Below are 20,174 nucleotides of genomic sequence, written 5' to 3' on the forward strand. Positions count from 1 at the left end.
TGAGGCCCTATGTCAAAAATCCTGAAATATCCCTTTAAGGTGAGGTACAAACGGTTTGGGCACGTTGCTTTTAGCTTAGTTGTGTTTATTTGGTCGGGACACATGCATGTAAACACGCCACGCGGACTGAAGCATTGGGCGTCGGCTCTTTCATCCTGGCCTGTTGCCAATGCATTAGTGGAAGAGGAAACCGGAGCACTCGGATGAAAGCTACACTGTGGACATTATTACATTATAAAAACCTGATGTATTTCCGCACTTTAAATAACGCTGCTAAATCTGTACGATGTTGCTCATTTGTGTTTTGCACTTGTATTTGTGAATTGTTTTTTGTCATGTGTTTATTGTGTATGTTAATGTGCCTTGTTAGGATTCGCCTGGTGCTAAATCTGGTGCAGACATCTTTTCAGCATCAAATCAAAGACGAACACGAGGATGAACAACACGCAACAAAAAAGCGACAAAAAGTGGCCAAAAAGCAAAAAAAAAAGCCACAAAAAAGCAACAAAAATGTCACAAAGAAGCAACAAAAAAGTCACAAAAATGCCACAAAAAAGCTACAAAAATGCAAGACAAATGCCACAGAAATGCCACAAAAATGCCACAAAAAAAGCTACAAAAATGCCAGAAAAATACCACAAAAAAGCAACAAAAAAGTCACAAAAATGCCACTAAAAATACCACAAAAAAGCAACAAAAAAAGTCACAAAAATGCCAAAAAAAGCTACAAAAATGCCAGAAAAATGGGACAATAAAGCAACAAAGAAGCAACAAAAATGTCACAAAAAAGCAACAAAAAAGTCACAAAAATGCCACAAAAAAGCTACAAAAATGCAAGAAAAATGCCACAATAAAGCAACAAAAAAGTCACAAAAATGTCACAAAAAAGCAACAAAAAAGTCACAAAAATGCTACAAAAATGCAAGACAAATGCCACAGAAATGCCACAAAAAAAGCTACAAAAAGGCGAGAAAAATGCCACAATAAAGCAACAAAAAGTCACAAAAATGCCACAAAAAAGTCACAAAAAAGCCACAAAAAAGCCACAAAAATGCCACAAAAAAGCAACAAAAATGCCACAAAAAAGCAACAAAAATGCCACAATAAAGCAACAAAAAAAGTCACAAAAATGCCACAAAAAAGCCACAAAAAAGCCACAAAAAAGCCACAAAAATGCCACAAAAAAGCAACAAAAATGCCACAAAAAAGCAACAAAAATGCCACAATAAAGCAACAAAAAAGTCACAAAAATGCCACAATAAAGCAACAAAAAAAGTCACAAAAATGCCACAAAAAAGCAACAAAAATGCCACAAAAATGCCACAAATAAGCAACAAAAATGTGACTAACACTCAACAAAAAAGTGGCCAAATTGAGATGAAAAAGAACATCAAAAAAGTCACGACAAAGATCTGTTAACATCAGTTTTTTGGGGTCTTAGCTTTCAAATGTAAGCTCCGAACTGGACAAAATGCACTCGATTAAGAGGTTAAATGCTTCACACATTATAATTATCACACATTTCATTGCATTATACAATAAATTACTACAAAATGTGATTTTATTACACGTAGAGGCGAACATTGTGCTACATTTCGAGTCTTTATGTCACAGACCGACAGCCCTGAAGAAGAAGGGGTCAACTCAAGAATGGGGTGATGTCACTTGTGTCTGCTGTTGTGCATGTACTACACAATAAATGGGGAATATGTACATCATGCCACAGAAGGCTGGTCCTATCTCCTCCTGTCATGGCTGCTCTTTACAAGCTTAACCCCAACTGCTTTGAAATGTGGGTAAAATACAGATAAAACCGCTGTAGTTCAGGGACAATGAAGTCTGCGTGATCTGACACACCTACTCTCCGCTGCTTTTGTGATCAGGCTGTTTCATTGATGCTCTGGATGTGTCTGGAGTTTTTGGCAACCACGCCATGGCTCCTTTTGCAGATGAAGTGATGTTGTGTAAGCTTTCTGAGGAATAACTGCAATAAAAACAGAGCAAAGTGGCCGCCTCATTGTTGTCCGTATGGCAGTTGTAATCTCCTGCTGTTTCGCCTTGGCCACCTGTGCACATTACGCACTGTTTTTTTTGAGTGTTTGTGAGCTGCTTGGATGTGAAAACGTTCTTGGGCGCTGTTTTTGTGGACTGTGCCTGCGTGGTGTTTCTTACCATTGTGACGACGCTGAGAATTACGCAGCGTTTTCCTCTTTCGCGAGGCGCCATGCTGCAGCAGGGCGCACTGACTGACGGGAGGATGCCGGGGAGGAGGAGGAGGAGGCGGTGGTGGTGGATAAAGGGGGGCGGGCTCTGCTGGAGGAGACTGCGGTCTGTCCAATCAGAGGCCGAGGTCAGTTTGAAACCACGAGACAGACGCGGATCCGTCCAATGGCGGCGGCGCATCCACCGGCACCGGGACAACACGCGCTTATAAACCCCCGTCCATCCTCGTGCGCCATTATGCCTTACATCGACCCCATAACAGTCGAATTGTAAGACTTAGGCGCCAGGATCTTCTGTAACTTTGTAGCTTCATCAAAAGACTCAGAATGGTAAGAGACCTTTGTTTGTTTGTGTGTTAGAGCAAAGGGCAGCTCAGAATGTGCCTTTTCCTTTACGCACCGTGATTTAGGGATTGAAGAGCGGCTTAGCGTTTATAGAAAACTTAAAGCCTTTGTGCTCTCATGTCTGTAGCATCATTTTGCAGAGTGTGTGTGTCTGGGTGTAGATCTGTTGCATCCATCATGAGCTACAATCATTTTCATTTATCTAGTCGCAGTTTTGTGCGTAAAAGCACCAGACGACTGGCGCGCTCTGCGCTGTGGCGCCCCGGAGAGCGCAGTTTGATGGACAGGGAGATTAAAGGGGTGAGGCTACGCCTTGTCTGAACGATGCTGATGGTGATGCTTCCTCAGCATCGCGTTTGTGTAATTTTATGATGCGGCCTTTGGGCGCGTCTCCTGCAGGAGTGTAATCCAACACCAGCCCAGCTGCTGCGTCAGGCAGTGCGTGACATTAATAATTCATGATTATAGTAAACGACACCATTTAGACGACCTAGTAGTTTCTTAAAGGCAACAGGAAATGAGATCTGCGTCTGATCTGTAACAGTTGGTGATGTGTGAAATTCTACCTTATGCTATAATTATGTGAACTGTGCCCAATATCATTCTCTGAGATATTGTACCACCAATGAGTAAACTTGTTTTGTCCACAGCGTGAGTGTATCTCCATCCACGTGGGCCAGGCCGGTGTGCAGATAGGCAACGCCTGCTGGGAGCTGTACTGCCTGGAGCACGGGATCCAGCCCGATGGACAGATGCCCAGCGACAAAACCATCGGAGGAGGAGACGACTCTTTCAACACCTTCTTCAGTGAAACTGGGGCCGGGAAACACGTGCCCAGGGCGGTGTTTGTGGATCTGGAGCCCACTGTCATCGGTGAGTCGAGAGTAAAATACTTCATCAACAAAAATCCTAATTGAAGAGTCCTGTAGTAAAATAACCTGTCTCCACAGATGAGGTGCGCAGTGGCACATACAGGCAGCTGTTCCACCCAGAGCAGCTGATCACTGGGAAGGAGGATGCTGCCAATAACTACGCTCGCGGTCACTACACCATCGGCAAAGAGATCATCGACCTGGTGCTGGACAGGATCCGCAAACTGGTGGGAGAACGGTCTAACTGTGTGTTTCAGCTCATTGTGATGTTCTCCTCTAAACTGTGTGTGGTCCACAGGCCGACCAGTGCACCGGGCTGCAGGGCTTCCTGGTGTTCCACAGCTTTGGAGGAGGCACCGGCTCTGGCTTCACCTCTCTGCTGATGGAGCGTCTCTCCGTCGACTACGGCAAGAAGTCTAAGCTGGAGTTCTCCATCTACCCCGCCCCCCAGGTGTCCACTGCTGTGGTGGAGCCCTACAACGCCATCCTGACCACCCACACCACCCTGGAGCACTCCGACTGCGCCTTCATGGTGGACAATGAGGCCATCTACGACATCTGCCGCAGGAACCTCGACATCGAGCGTCCCACTTACACCAACCTGAACAGGCTCATCGGCCAAATCGTGTCCTCCATCACGGCGTCTCTGCGCTTCGACGGAGCCCTCAACGTGGATCTGACGGAGTTCCAGACCAACTTGGTGCCCTACCCTCGTATCCACTTCCCTCTGGCCACCTACGCCCCAGTCATCTCCGCAGAGAAGGCCTACCACGAGCAGCTGTCCGTGGCCGAGATCACAAACGCCTGCTTCGAACCCGCCAACCAGATGGTCAAGTGCGACCCCCGTCACGGCAAATACATGGCCTGTTGTCTCCTGTACCGCGGAGACGTCGTGCCCAAAGACGTCAACGCCGCCATCGCCACCATCAAGACCAAGCGCACCATCCAGTTTGTGGACTGGTGTCCCACTGGGTTCAAGGTGGGCATCAACTACCAGCCGCCCACCGTGGTCCCCGGAGGAGACCTGGCCAAGGTGCAGAGGGCCGTGTGCATGCTGAGCAACACCACCGCCATCGCGGAGGCCTGGGCCCGGCTGGACCACAAGTTCGACCTGATGTACGCCAAGAGGGCCTTCGTGCACTGGTACGTGGGAGAGGGCATGGAGGAGGGGGAGTTCTCCGAGGCCCGCGAGGACATGGCCGCTCTGGAGAAGGACTACGAGGAGGTGGGCGTCGACTCCGCCGACGGAGAGGGAGAAGACGAGGGAGAGGAGTATTAAAGGAAACGTGAAAGTGCTCGACAACAGAAGTGCATTCTTTATACATTCCAAGAAAATGTAAGTTATTATTGTGGAGGTTGGAGGGATGTAACAATCACCAACGTCCAGAATTGACTAACTCACATATCTAAACTGTTTGTCACTTTGGCGCTATTCTAAATAAAGTTCCTACAACACAACTTAAGTGTCCTTTTTGGTATTACGTGCATACGTTTACAGTGCTTTGGCTACACACTGAGAATACACAAAATACAGAAATCTATGTTCTCCTTTTTTGTCGAAACTCAGACTCCTTCCTCATAAGTATAAGTTTAAATCTAGGAATATTGTTCTTAAACATCTCACACTAGGAATAAACTCATAAAATAGTGCCACCAGGCCTTGATTGAGATGAAATCAGGGCTAAACCGAGAGCAAATGGGTCTAAAATAGTCATAAATTGGACAAATGGGTGTAAACCATAAGAGCAATTGAAACAGGGATCTGCTGGTATCCGGCAAACAGACGGTGCTCAATTGCTGGGTTGCAGGTGACATCACAGCGTTCTAAATTCATATATTTTCTTTTTAGCTACGACTTGTGAAAGTGTAATGCTGTTAATAGGAAAAACTGGCTCCTGCCCCCCATTGGGTCCAATGACATCATCCCTTTCTAGAACCTGCAACCCGGCAATAAGGCAATGAGAAAAAGATTAGGTCCAGGCACTCATCATTTGCAAAAACAGAAGATATTTTATTTAAGGTCTAGAAACACCAGCGCGTGTCGGCTTGTGCCTTCGTCAGGGTGTGTGTAGAGACAAAGAAAACACCAGTTTGTAGTGTCAGACTGCAGGGGTGCAGCCAGGATGTTAGGACACAGGCTGGACACAAGAGGTAGACATTTTGTCTTGACAGCTGAGAGGACAAAACATCAGAAACAACATGGTGAAAAACATTATAAAAAACAAGACGGGTCCAGATCTTCATTCAGGCCGGAGTATTTTGTTGCACTAAGGACATAGATCCAATATGTTTCTCTTTGCCTTAAACATAGATGATCACCACCCCTGGCATTTAAAGTGATGACCTCCATTCCTGACACTTTGAGGGCGGAGTCTAAAAGGGTGTAAACCATGTCTAGATCAGAAAAAATGCCCAACTTAAATGCATTTTTACAGCACTTATGAATGTTTCCCTGATTAAAATGAACAAAGTCTAAAACTGGAGATGACCCCGGCCCTGACAGCGGTGATACAGGCAGAAGCGAGTCAATTCTAATGCGTTTTAAAGCATCAAACACAGAATGAATCAGCACATATCTCTTAAGATTTGCAAACAGTTCATCAAGCAGATAAGAACGAGATAAAACAGGCATCTTTTGAGAAAAAACACGGTCAATACCAGCCAAAACTGCAACTGAGTAAGTTTAAGACCTTTAAGATCATGTTGGTATTTTCAAATAACTTAAACAGTAAAAATGATTGAGCAATATCATAGTTATAGCATCTTTTAAGATTGAATACCAGTTTTTAATCCAATTTAATGCTGTCTAATTTACATTTAAAGGGGCTAGATGCAAGTTAGCCATTTTATACTCACTACTGCCACCTCTGGTCTCACGCGTAACTGCACTTTCTATATTAAGCTCGTGCATGACGGCGCTTCGGACCCGAATTAACACCTTTCTGAGTGACAGTGCAAAATACATATTTTTGACAATTTTAAACTCGGTATGGTCCCTTTAAGGCCTTTGGGCACAATTCATTTAATGACTTTTAAGGCCCCACGATCACCAGTTTACACAAATCACAGTTTGAGACCCACTGATCATGACACTGTTGCTTCTCGGGTGACCAGTGACCACCTCAAATCGTAGTGAAAGTGGGACAAGTGTGCGATACGGTGGGACATGGAGGGACCGACATGAGAATTTCAAAGTTAAACTTACATAAAGATAATCATTGAAGTGCTTCCCTTGCTGTTTTTGTCCCAAAATCAAACGTACATGTAGAAATGGGTCATAAAATCTCATATTTTGGGAAGTTAGAACTCAATATTGTGCTTTTACATGCAGAATTAAGGTTGTGTTAACGTCTTGAATGCAACAAATCTGTTCATTTAAACTTTATATAAGAAAATGGAAACCTTAGATTAAAGGAATAGGCCACCGTTTTTACATACTGAGATATGTTCTTACCTTAGCTTTGACGAGTTCTTTAGGACCTGTCTGATCTTCACCCGTGCCTTCAGTCACGTAAACACAGCGCAGACGGCGTTAGCATTTAGCCTCTCCCTCTCTCCTCTATAGCTCCAAAACAGGTCAAGATAGAAGCTACCAAGCTCTTCCACGTTTTCCCTATTTAAATATGGTTACGTGAAGTGTTACACTACAAAGTATAATTACACAAAATTAAACAATGTGGATTTTCTAAGCGGATAAAAGGGGGACTATATCGTAAGGCGTAATAATACCAGGAGTAATTTGGCATCCGCACAGTAAAGTGAAGATTACTGCGCGGATTTCGAACTACTCCTGGTATTATTACGCCTTACGATATAGTCCCCCCTTTTATCCGCTTAGAAAATCCACATTGTTTAATTTTGTGTAATTATACTTTGTAGTGGAACACTTCACGTAACCATATTTAAATAGGGAAAACGTGGAAGAGCTTGGTAGCTTCTATCTTGACCTGTTTTGGAGCTATAGAGGAGAGAGGGAGAGGCTAAATGCTAACGCCGTCTGTGCTGTGTTTACGTGACTGAAGGCACGGGGGAAGACCAGACAGGTCCTAAAGAACTCGTCAAAGCTAAGGTAAGAACATATCTCAGTATGTAAAAACGGTGGCCTGTTCCTTTAAGCTGTAGAAAGGAGCAACATTTGGATATTTGACAAATCGGTCAAAATAATTGTGCAAAACGGTATGTTTTATGATTTTATCTGCGCGGTTGAGAAACGGCTTTGTTTTCGTGTAGTGACTGATTTTATGTGGACTTCCGCAGTCCCATGTTAACAGATAGGAGAAAAGGGGCGGGCTTCCGGAAGAAGGTGAATTGCTCCCCACGGACGTTAATTTGAAAACCGGAAGTCCGTACAGAAGCGGTTGTACGTAATGTCGCTTGCTAACTGAAAATGTGAACCGACGAGGCACGGATGAAAAGGCTGATATGAAAGAACGGGGACGACACGGGCTAAGTTATTCTTAGCTAGCCGGGCACAGCACACAGTTGTTGCGTCAAATCGTGATGGGACTTCACCGAATGGCCAAAAAACTAGCTTGACCTCCGTGGAAATCAAAGCTACACAGAATAAACGCCGCTTTATCCCATAACACGGTGCTAAGTCATGATGTTTACGGTGAAATCCCGCGAGAAAACGGTCGCATTTCACGCACAAAAACGCCGTTATGCGTCATTGTCCTGCTCAACCCTCTGTCTCTCATTTCAGCTGCGACTGTTACGCCGTCGCCCAATAGCGAGGCGGGAAAGGCGGTCACGTGATCAGAGCAGCCAATCCCGAACCGCCGGTACTTTCCTCCGGCTCGAGGGGAAGCATATAAATGGCCCCACCTCGCGGAAAAAACACCAGAGACTACTTACACGGGACGCATAAAGGCCTATCTGTAAGAGTTTATCTTCGCTTTGCCGCTCCCTCTTCTCGTCTTCTCAACCCCGCGAACCTCCAACATCAGCAAACATGGTGAGCACTTCGTTACTTTTCACTTTCGGGGTCGGATTTCGTGCCCGAGTCCGAAGTTGTGCAGTTCTTTTGTTCGGCGTCATCACATGCCCAGCGGAAAATTGATGCGGAACACCGGCTCGACTTGCTTCAACTAGCTAGATATGCACGTTCAGTTTAGTGTTCGTGCGTTTTAATCCACACTTTCGCCACTCTTTTACTTATTTGACCATGTTTTAACTGAGATAATCCCCCTGTGTGACAGAGGTTTGGCATATGAGGCATTTCCTCTTCAGAAAAAAAGTCGCCAAATGTTTCAAATTTGCCAAAAAACTCAATTCATGTCGGTTATTATTATTATTTTTAATACGTGAGGCCGCGGTGTTTTAGGGCTATTCTTGTCGGCTGTAAAAAAAAACACCTTTTGTCTCAGTTCCGCTTTTTTTTAGGCGCGCAAATCACCGTGAGGCGTGAGTCAAGTGACGAGTCATGAAGTCCTCATCTGTGACGCATCACAATGGGCCCCTTCTCCACTCCGGGCTGAACCGACAATGAATACTGTGTTTATGCTAAGCTGATAAAAGGCTTTTTCTTCCTCCTTTCTTTACAGCGTGAGTGCATTTCAGTCCACGTGGGCCAGGCCGGTGTGCAGATCGGTAACGCCTGCTGGGAGCTGTACTGCCTGGAGCACGGGATCCAGCCCGATGGACAGATGCCCAGCGACAAGACCCTGGGAGGAGGAGACGACTCTTACAACACCTTCTTCAGCGAGACGGGGGCCGGGAAACACGTGCCCAGGGCGGTGTTTGTGGATCTGGAGCCCACGGTCATCGGTAATAACTGTTTTTCATGTGAATCAATGACGTTATTGATCCCCCGTAGGGCAACCGGTCGCTCGCCAAACACTACATTTCAACACGGACTTGATGAGTCGCTTTGAGATGCGTTTTCTTTTTGTTCTGAACGTGCGGAACCAGGGGCCTGAAAACTAGCCCTGGACTCTGGTCAGCCGGGCCCAAATTAGCGTAAATGTGACACTTCCGCAGATGCATATGTTAACCTCTTACCACCAGCCTTAACCGAGAGCATTTTCTCCAGTCTGGCTTTACCTCAGTCCAAAAGCTTCTGGAAAATAGCAACAAAACAGACGAAAACAATGATTGAAATGTGACAAAAATGTGATAAAGATTTGACAAAAAATTACATAAAAATGATGACAAAATGACAAAATATTTGCAAAAAAGTGGCAAAAATGTCACAAGAAATTGACGGGGAAAAAGACATAAAAATTGACGAAAATGTGACCAAAAATGACAAATGTGATAAAAAAAATGGACAAAAAAATTACTAAAATTTGACCAAAAAATGACCGTAATATGACAAATATGTGACAAAAATCTGATTAAAAAGATTGACGAAAATTGACCAAAATTTGACACAAAATGACAAAAATGTGACAAAAAGTGACACAACATTTGCAAGAAAGTGGCAAAAATGTCACAAGAAATTGACGAAAAAAGGACATAAAAATTTACGAAAATGTGACCGAAAAATGACCATAAAATGACAAATATGTGACAAAAATCTGATTAAAAAGATTGACGAAAATTGACAAAAATGTCATGAAAAATTTACGAAAATGTGATAAAAAATTTGACACAAAATGACTAAAGTGTGACAAAAAGTGACAAAACATTTGCAAAAAAGTGGCAAAAATGTCACAAGAAATTGACGAAAAAAAGACATAAAAATTGACGAAAATGTGATTTTAAAAATTTGACAAAAAAATTACAAAAATTGGACAAAAAAATGACCATAAAATGACAAATATGTGACAAAAATCTGATTAAAAAGATTGACGAAAATTGACAAAAATGTCACGAAAAATTGACAAAAAGTGACATTTTTTTTTTACAAAGTTACAAAAATGAGTTGCCCGGGGGTAAGGGTGCAGTAAAGTGAGAGGCCCAGCCCGGTGGCCCTTCTGTGCTCTTCCAGAATGGACAAATGGCCAGTCCGCCCCTGTGCTGAACACATTATAGTAAAGTATATGCACAAAACTATATGTGAAATATCTTTCTCCCGGGTGAACTCCCCAAATTTGCATTTTACTTAAGTGTCTTTGAAGCTTGAGCAGCTCTCAAATGATTTTGTTGTGTTAAAGTAGCTTGCTGAGTGAGAGGTTTCGGACTCCTGCTGTAGGGGAATTGCAGTAAAGCGCCACAAACTGGCCTGCATGTACAAGTTAACAAGTTTGTATTGTGGGTTAAAAAGTAATTTGAGTAAATGTCTCCACAGATGAGGTGCGCACTGGCACATACAGGCAGCTGTTCCACCCAGAGCAGCTGATCACTGGGAAGGAGGATGCTGCCAATAACTACGCTCGCGGTCACTACACCATCGGCAAAGAGATCATCGACCTGGTGCTGGACAGGATCCGCAAACTGGTGGGAGAACGATCTAACTGTGTGTTTCAGCTCATTGTGATGTTCTCCTCTAAACTGTGTGTGGTCCACAGGCCGACCAGTGCACCGGGCTGCAGGGCTTCCTGGTGTTCCACAGCTTTGGAGGAGGCACCGGCTCTGGCTTCACCTCTCTGCTGATGGAGCGTCTCTCCGTCGACTACGGCAAGAAGTCTAAGCTGGAGTTCTCCATCTACCCCGCCCCCCAGGTGTCCACTGCTGTGGTGGAGCCCTACAACGCCATCCTGACCACCCACACCACCCTGGAGCACTCCGACTGCGCCTTCATGGTGGACAATGAGGCCATCTACGACATCTGCCGCAGGAACCTCGACATCGAGCGTCCCACTTACACCAACCTGAACAGGCTCATCAGTCAGATCGTGTCCTCCATCACGGCGTCTCTGCGCTTCGACGGAGCCCTCAACGTAGATCTGACGGAGTTCCAGACCAACTTGGTGCCCTACCCTCGTATCCACTTCCCTCTGGCCACCTACGCCCCAGTCATCTCCGCAGAGAAGGCCTACCACGAGCAGCTGACCGTGTCTGAAATCACCAACGCCTGCTTCGAACCCGCCAACCAGATGGTGAAGTGCGACCCCCGTCACGGCAAATACATGGCCTGTTGTCTCCTGTACCGCGGAGACGTCGTCCCCAAAGACGTCAACGCCGCCATCGCCACCATCAAGACCAAGCGCTCCATCCAGTTCGTGGACTGGTGTCCCACTGGGTTCAAGGTGGGCATCAACTACCAGCCGCCCACCGTGGTCCCCGGAGGAGACCTGGCCAAGGTGCAGAGGGCCGTGTGCATGCTGAGCAACACCACCGCCATCGCAGAGGCCTGGGCCCGGCTGGACCACAAGTTCGACCTGATGTACGCCAAGAGGGCCTTCGTGCACTGGTACGTGGGAGAGGGCATGGAGGAGGGGGAGTTCTCCGAGGCCCGCGAGGACATGGCCGCTCTGGAGAAGGACTACGAGGAGGTGGGCGTCGACTCCGCCGACGGAGACGGCGAGGAAGAGGGAGAGGAGTATTAAATCCTGAAACAAAGCATTGTTGTCACAAAATATTAATGCGTAAAAGCAAGTATTTTCGCAATAAAGAAGATGCACCTAATCATGAGTTTGTCGCAATTTTTCCTTGAGTTTACCAAAAAGTGATTGTTGTTTTGAACAATATGGTTTTAACTTGTTTACACGGACAAGCTTAGGCGCATTTCACAACTTGCAGAGTCACTGTCACAGAAATGGAAGAACACTAGCCTGAAACATTTATTCATTTGCTTTCAAATTACATAGACAGTGATAGCAGATGCCCAAGTTGGGGGGGGGGGGGGGGGGGGCGGTCTGCTGTGATTTCGTATAGATCTATGAGTTGGTTTGTCTAAAAATACAAATAATCCTAATCCTAACCCTAAAGTTAACCATTTCCCTGGCCCTAACTTTAACTCCTACCTGAACATGTTTTCTCCAAACTCTCCAAATCTAAAAGCTTCTTCAAAACAGAGGCAAAAAAAGAGAAGAAAATGAGGATGTAAACGCAACAAAAAAAAGCTAAAAGCGACAAAAATTACAAAAATCCATCAAAATAAGACAAAAATCCATCAAAAAAGTGTAAAAAATCCAGCAGAAAAAAAGACAAATCCAGCAAAAAAGTGTCAAAAATCCAGCAGAAAAAAAAGACACAAATCCAGCAGAAAAAAAAGACACAAATCCAGCAGAAAGAAAAGTGACAAAAATCCAGCAGAAAAAGACAAAAATCCAGCAGAAAAAGACAAAAATCCAGCAGAAAAGTGACAAAAATCCAGCAGAAAAGTGTCAAAAATCCAGCAGAAAAAAACAAAAATCCTGCAGAAAAGTGACAAAAATCCAGCAGAAAAAATTACAAAAATCCATCAAAAAAAGACAAAAATCCAGCAGAAAAGTGACAAAAATCCAGCAGAAAAAATGACAAAAATCCTTCAAAAAAAAGACAAAAATCCAGCAGAAAAAATGACAAAAATCCTTCAAAAAAAGACAAAAATCCAGCAAAAAAGTAATAAAAAAGTGACAAAAACACATAAGGGAAATAAAAACTGACGACAATGGCATAGAGGAGAGAATGCATTTGGTTTTGGCGGGTGGTAAGAGGTTAATTTGTGTCATGATATCTCATGTTTTCACAGCAGACCGTCCCTCCGGAGCAGACGATCGAGCACTAACCATTTTACAGTGGCCCCTCAAAAGATTTATCCTCTATCCTTAATTCTAAAACATACATTTTTTTTGTGCATTTTTGGGATTGTGTTTTCCCCAGCTTTATCCATTCAGGTGTTAAAAATTCCAAATTATTCCTAAACTGAGCAACAAAAGTAAACGGAATGTGAATGGTTCCTGTAGGTTTACTTCTGCTGGATAATCTGATGCAACTGTGACTTGCAGGAACTGTACCGGTGAAGGAGCGCGCTCTAGTGGCGCTGAAGTGCAGTGTTATTTTTGACATGTTTTCATTTAGTTTTAGTCTTTTGACTAAAATGTAATGTCATTTTAGTCGAGATTTAGTCAAAAAAAATCTTTTCAATTTTAGTCTAGTTTTAGTCGACTAAATTTAAGAAGAATTTAGTCGACTTTGCATCTATAACAGGGGTGTCTAAAGTGCCCTCGGCCTTCTTGCTGGATCGGTTCACATAAGAGATAGTCCTTTTTACTTGAAATGTAATAATTCTACACGATTCTAACTAATTGTGAGACTGAGCTGAATATGAAGATATTAAGCATAAATAAAGGTATAGGGCACAATTAAAGCAGTACTAAGTAACGTGTTTACCTTAATAAATCCTTCCCGTAGTCCCTGTGGGGGTAATACAAGTGTTTATGGGATGATTGGAGGGTCTTTCATCGCCCCCTGGTGTCTCTGGCCAGAAAACCATGTTTGCAGCTTGACTGCCACCAGACCGGAGAAAGCAATACACACTAATGAAATCACGAAGAAGAAGCTAACATGCTAACGGGCAAAGCTAACTGCGGGCAAGCGTCACTTTAAACAGTATTTACAGCCAAGTTTGAGTGAAAAAAAATATTTCCATTGTATAATTGGATGCACAGTAACCCTCTCTCCCTTCGCCTTTCCTGTCAGTGTAGTATTTACTCTCCAAGACAATTAATAAGTTAAAAAATCGTAACTTGCTACTACACCTGCAGTTGCGCTTATGGCCTCTAGGGGGAAGAGTTACTTAGTACTGCTTTAAAACCTCTGCCATTCAAAGCTTTTGCGGCACTGATCACCGACCTATGGCCCTTCACCCGGTGTACTCTTCAACATGCGGCCCCCCGTGAAAAAAGTTTGGACACCCCTGATCTATAATATTCATCATATTTAATGTTGTTCCTCTGCTTCATGGAGCTGCTCCACATGAACAAAGCTCAGAGCTGATCCTTTGGCAGAGAATTTAAAATGATCTTAGGCTCTTTCAGACGCTCAATACAAGTTTGGATGATTTTAGTCTCTCCTTTTCATTTTTATTTAGTCTTATTTTAGTCGAATAAAATATCTGGACATTTTAGTCAAAGTTTTAGTCTCATGAGAAAGTTTTAATTTAGTTTTAGTCCAATTATAGTCGTCAAAAATATCACTTTGACTAAAATTATAAGTAAATATTTTAGTCGACGAAATTAACACGGCTGAAGTGAAAAGGAAACGCCGAGGTGAGTCTATGCAACACTTTACTGCACACCACCAATCCCACCAATCAGGGATAAGACAGGAGTCACATGATCATATCAGTGTTTACCCACTTCCTCAGTGTTTACCCACTTCCTGTTTACCTACTTTTCTCTATAGAATCTGCATGAACCTGCATAAACAGGTTCATGCAGATTCTATAGAGAAAAAAATGATTTTGAGGTAAGAAAGTAAGACTATATTTAGTTTAGTGCTGATACTATTGCACTTAAAACCACATGGCTTACATTACATTAAATTGTAGTTTCTCAGGCAAAGTGTGATGCACATTTCCCCGATAATCTCAAACCACTCATGCTTATAGAGCTGAACAATGGCTGACGGGGGTGGGGATGGTTTTAACACAATCATCCCATATATACAACTTACTTGATTTTGATACTTTTACAGAATGCCCGGACAGTGGAAAAGAAAGACGGACAGATTTGTGCCTGCAAATGTTTAAAAAAAAAAGCATCTGATGAGGTCAGAAAGACGGGCAGGTCGGATCAGTTGCAAAGGTTCAGTTCATTTACTGTTTGAACATGAAGGAAGGAAGGAAGGAAGGAAGAAAGGAAGAAAGGAAGAAAGGAAGAAAGGAAGAAAGAAAGAAAGAAAGAAAGAAAGAAGGAAGGAAAGAAGGAAAGAAAGAAAGAAAGAAAGAAAGAAAGAAGAAAGAAAGAAGGGAAGAAAGAAAGAAAGAAAGAAGGAAAGAAGGAAAGAAGGAAAGAAGAAAGAAAGAAGGGAAGGAAGGAAGGAAGGAAGGAAGGAAGGAAGGAAGGAAGGAAGGAAAGAAAGAAAGAAAGAAAGAAAGAAAGAAAGAAAGAAAGAAAGAAAGAAAGAAAGAAAGAAAGAAAGAAAGAAAGAAGGAAAGAAGAAAGAAAGAAGGGAAGGAAGGAAGGAAGGAAGGAAGGAAGGAAGGAAAGAAAGAAAGAAAGAAAGAAAGAAAGAAAGAAAGAAAGAAAGAAGGGAAGGAAGAAAGAAAGAAAGAAAGAAAGAAAGAAAGAAAGAAAGAAAGAAGGAAAGAAGGAAAGAAAGAAGGAAGGAAGGAAAGAAGGAAAGAAGAAAGAAAGAAGGGAAGGAAGAAAGAAAGAAAGAAAGAAAGAAGGAAAGAAGGAAAGAAGGAAAGAAGGAAAGAGAGAAAGAAAGAAAGAAAGAAGGAAGGAAAGAAGGAAAGAAGGAAAGAAGGAAAGAAGGAAAGAGAGAAAGAAAGAAAGAAAGAAAGAAGGGAAGGAAGAAAGAAAGAAAGAAAGAAAGAAAGAAAGAAAGAAAGAAAGAAAGAAAGAAAGAAAGAAAGAAAGAAAGAAAGAAAGAAAGAAAGAAAGAAAGAAGCCCCTTATGAGAGACCACCAGGCCCAGTTAATCGTGAGGGGCTGGTGCAGTGTGATATGGGCAGATCCAACAGCTGCCCCCAAGACCCGGAAACGGACAAGTGGAAGAAGATGGATGGATGGAACTTACATCAACAGTGTTACAAGCTGCCCAGGTAGTGGGTAGGTTGTAACAAAGGACCACCATGTATTTGACATCACCTCACGAGGTCTATGATTTTCTTCAGAGGTTTGAATTTGTGCCATTTGTAGTAAACACATGTGGGTACTTTGTATGAAAGTTTGAGAACTCGAGCTCAAATATTCAGTGAGTTGCAGGAGCTGAAGCAAAAAGTGCTACAGCCACACCCGGTCTCCCCTACCTCAACATGAAGCACCTAATAAAGCGCCCCCTGCTGGCAAGACACTTCACCCACCTTGCCTCACATGTCTGCTACACCGGCGTATCAATGAACATTTACATTTCTTTACATCGGGCCACATAAGCACTGGACGATCCCTTTGCTGAAATATTGTCCTCAAAGTATCTATGAAAATCCATAATCCAACATTGTAGATCAAAATATTTTTATTTTTGTTCAAAATCAGCGTGTTTCACAAGTCGACCGATTCCGACGGCACAAAGTAAATCATTAAGGCAGAGTGAAGTTGACTTATATGAATCAAAAACAGAAAAAGGACAGTGTGCTCTGTGTAAGACATGCAGCTAAGAATCGTTCTGTTTTTTCCCACAATCAAAAGGTAAACATCCCCTGAAACAAAAAAAAAATGCGGAAATTGTGTTATGTTGTGTGTTTTTTTTTGCGGATATTCGAGATAAATTACGCCATGGCATGAAGGATCTCTGCCGGACGGGCCCTGAAGTGACACTCCAGCGTCAAAAAAACGTACAGAAACCGTCAAATCTCACAGGAGAGAGAAAAAAAAAAAAAAAAAACTTCGCAAAACAGCCGTTCGAGAATATACACAAGTTCAGACCACGTACGTAAAGCAGACTCTCCCCCCTCCGTGCCCCCCGCTTCCACCGGCAGCAGTCACAAACACCAGCAAACACTTTAAAGGCGCATTATGCAACTTTCTACGCGAAGAAAAATGAAATCATAATGGTTGTTTAAGTGGTTGGCATGACGATGGTGAGCAGAAACCCCAAAAACAATTGATCCTGAAGCACCACAGCGGCCACTCTGATGGGAAGTAAAGGTGCCGTGCAAAATATTAAAGGTGCACTATGCAACTTTTTAGACGAAAAATAAAAAAAATCTCAATATCTGCATGTATTTCAGCTTTTAGTGACTCAGTGGCGTTATGGGTGCAGCGTGGTTTTACTTCACAGTGGCCTTTACGGCGCTCCAGGATCAGTTATTTTTAGGGGTTTGTAACAGAAACGGGACAGAAACCTTAAAACAAGCCATTCTGGAGCGCCGTAAAGGCCACTGTGAGGGAAAGCCATGCTGCACCCACAACGCCACTGAGTCATTAAAAGGTCAAATACACACAAATGTCAAGTCTTTTTTTTTTCTCACATAAAAAGTTACATAGTGCGCCTTTAAAAGTGGTCAAATAGTGGAAAAACAAGAAAAGAAAATCACTTAAAAAGTTCCATAATGCACCTTTAATAACACTTTCGTGAGGCGTCGAACATTTTTCAACTGATTTCGAACATTTTTGCAACTTAGAATCTGAAAATGACTGAATTTTTCTGTACAATTTAGTGCAATATAATGTGCTTTGTAACAATCTGTAATAACTTGTACCTATGTAGTACGTACACAATGGAATAACTTGTATTAGTACTTTGTAAGTACATAATGTAATAGGACACGAGACCCTTAGGGTTAGGGCTTAAAAAGACTATATGCAAGTTAGTCATTTTATGCTCACTGCTGCCACCTCAGGTCTTACGTGTAACTGCAGCTTCTATATTAAGCTCGTGCATGAACACGTTTCTGAGTGACAGTGCAGGATTTTAGAAGCAGTTGTGGTGAACCAGTGTTAATTTTGACAACATATTTTATTTTAGTTTTAGTCTCAGTCTTTTGACTAAAATGTAATTTAATTTTTGTCAAGATTTAGTCAAAAAAAACTTTTCAATTTTAGTCTAGTTTTAGTCGACTAAAATTGCATGTCAATTTAGTCGACTAAAATGAAGACTAATTTAGTCGACTTATATTTATAATATTCATTATAATCATATTTAATCTTGTTCCTCTGCTTCATGGAGCTGCTCCACATGAACAAAGCTCAGAGCTGATCCTTTGGCAGAGAATTTACATGATCTGAGGCTCTTTCAGACGCTCAATAGAAGTTTGGATGATTTTAGTCTCTCCTTTTCATTTTTATTTAGTCTTATTTTAGTCAGACTAAAATATCTGGACATTTTAGTCACAGTTTTAGTCTCATGAGAAAGTTTTAATTTAGTTTTAGTCCAATTTTACTCGTCAAAAATAACACTTTGACTAAAATTAAGACTAAATATTTTAGTCGACGAAATTAACACTGTGGTGAACAGGTCTGAGCTCATTCTACACATTAGGACAGTGTTTCTCAACCTGGTGGTCGGGACCCCCAAGGGTAGATCATGTAGATAAAACATACATACATTTATTACCATATAATCTAATATTTTATTGTAGAACGTGAGTGCCATTATTTGTACGTAATTTGATGAATTTTACTTCAGCCATTTTTTTCTTTGTTTTTTAAGAGTTATGTTGTCTAATGTGCCCATTTCTCATGGTGCGACCAGGGTGGGGAGGTCACGAACCCCTTTAACTGTTATAATGGGGGTCGTGGCTCCAAAAGGTTGAGAACCGCTGCATTAGGACATGGCTGGAACATGTAGGGGGAGGAAAAAACATCATTTTAACATTTTAAAACTCTTTATAGTCCCTTTAAGGTTAGGGTTAGAGTTATGCCTTATTACATCATGTACCTATAAACTACAAATACATATTATTCCATTGTCTATCTAACCCATAGGTACAAGTTATTACACATTGTAGCAAAGCCCATTACATTGCACTAAATGTATATAGGCACAATGTATCAAGGGTATAAATAAAGTGTTACCGACAAGGCAATGAATAAGAACAACAAGTATATAAGCAGCATTAACACTATTATCATATGCATTATACAGAAATACTACACTTCACTTAATAAACTACGAGGATGCAATACAGTTGTTGTTGATCACGGATGTAAAATATTGAAACTAACACGTGGTCAGAGAGTTTCGGCGGAGGGCACTGATGAGAGCAATAACACACGACTAAAGCACTTATTATAAATAGCATTAACACCTACTTTACTTAGTTTTTCTGTCGTGTGGCCAGTGTTTCAGAATGATCATAGTTACAAATGCAAAAACAAACAATGACAAGGTTCACAGTGAAGTCCACAACAGTCTCAAATGCAGGTTCGAAGCAGCCGACCATAAGAAAAATACACGGAGCTATTTACTACAGTAACAGTCTCTCAATCCAGACGTCTACTCCCTAAAAAAAACATCATTAATTCAAGGTTTTCCTCTAAAACATGAAGAGCAGGGTTTCTACAGGCAGCAGCTACTCGAATTTAGCGTTTTCCTAAAGATTTGTAACCAGTTTGGATATATTTATTGTGAAAAATTGAATGAATAAAAAGGCAGAACACAAGAAAAGGTACAGATTTAAGCAAAAATGTAAATATAATTAAAGCTTAAGGTGAAACAATCAAACCTTTTATTTATTTGACTTTTATTTAACCTGTGTCCTATGACCTAAATCTAAAAGCTTCTGGTCTGGAGCCTGTAGGCCAGTGTAATTTGAAAGCTAAGACCTACAAAACTGATGTGTTTAAGGGATATTTCAAGATTTTTTACACTGGGGCTCATTTCCTAGTTATCCAGTGTTGTTGATTTCTGGAGATTTTTATTTTTTATTCATGCAGTCCTTATATTTGAAGAGTTCAGCGATGCTAGGCTAATGCTAGGCTAGTGCATGTCTATGGTAACTAGTAGCCAGCATTAAAAACCTCTTCAAAATCATCATACATGTAATTTGAAAGCTAAGACCTACAAAACTGATGGGATGTTTCAGGATTTTTGACATAGGGCCTCATTTCCTAGTTACCCAGTGTTGTTGATTTCTGGAGATTTTTGTTTTTTATTCACGCAGTCCTTATATTTGAAGAGTTTAGCGATGCTAGGCTAATGCTAGGCTAGTGCATGTCTATGGTAACTAGTAGCCTGCATTAAAAACCTCTTCAAAATCATCATACAGTCCTCCAAACGTTGCCATGTCTGATTTGTAGAAAGCTCCTTTGTGAAT

General features: G+C 42.1%; 2 protein-coding genes across 2 annotated transcripts; both read left to right on the forward strand.

Moving 5' to 3' along the window:
• The first annotated feature begins 2,394 nt into the window (after window positions 1-2,394).
• Window positions 2,395-4,897, forward strand: LOC306981293 (tubulin alpha-1A chain). The gene is made up of 4 exons (XM_079580862.1): window positions 2,395-2,552; window positions 3,218-3,440; window positions 3,518-3,666; window positions 3,738-4,897. The coding sequence occupies exons 1-4, from the start codon at window positions 2,550-2,552 to the stop codon at window positions 4,716-4,718; spliced, it is 1,356 nt and encodes a 451-aa protein (XP_079436988.1). The 5' UTR covers window positions 2,395-2,549; the 3' UTR covers window positions 4,719-4,897.
• Window positions 4,898-8,253: 3,356 nt separating this feature from the next.
• Window positions 8,254-11,950, forward strand: LOC306981456 (tubulin alpha chain-like). The gene is made up of 4 exons (XM_079581065.1): window positions 8,254-8,393; window positions 8,983-9,205; window positions 10,671-10,819; window positions 10,891-11,950. The coding sequence occupies exons 1-4, from the start codon at window positions 8,391-8,393 to the stop codon at window positions 11,869-11,871; spliced, it is 1,356 nt and encodes a 451-aa protein (XP_079437191.1). The 5' UTR covers window positions 8,254-8,390; the 3' UTR covers window positions 11,872-11,950.
• The last annotated feature ends 8,224 nt before the right edge of the window (window positions 11,951-20,174 follow it).

The sequence above is a fragment of the Gobius niger genome (genome assembly GCF_951799975.1).
Source record: "Gobius niger genome assembly, chromosome: 22".
NCBI classification, from domain to species: domain Eukaryota; kingdom Metazoa; phylum Chordata; class Actinopteri; order Gobiiformes; family Gobiidae; genus Gobius; species Gobius niger.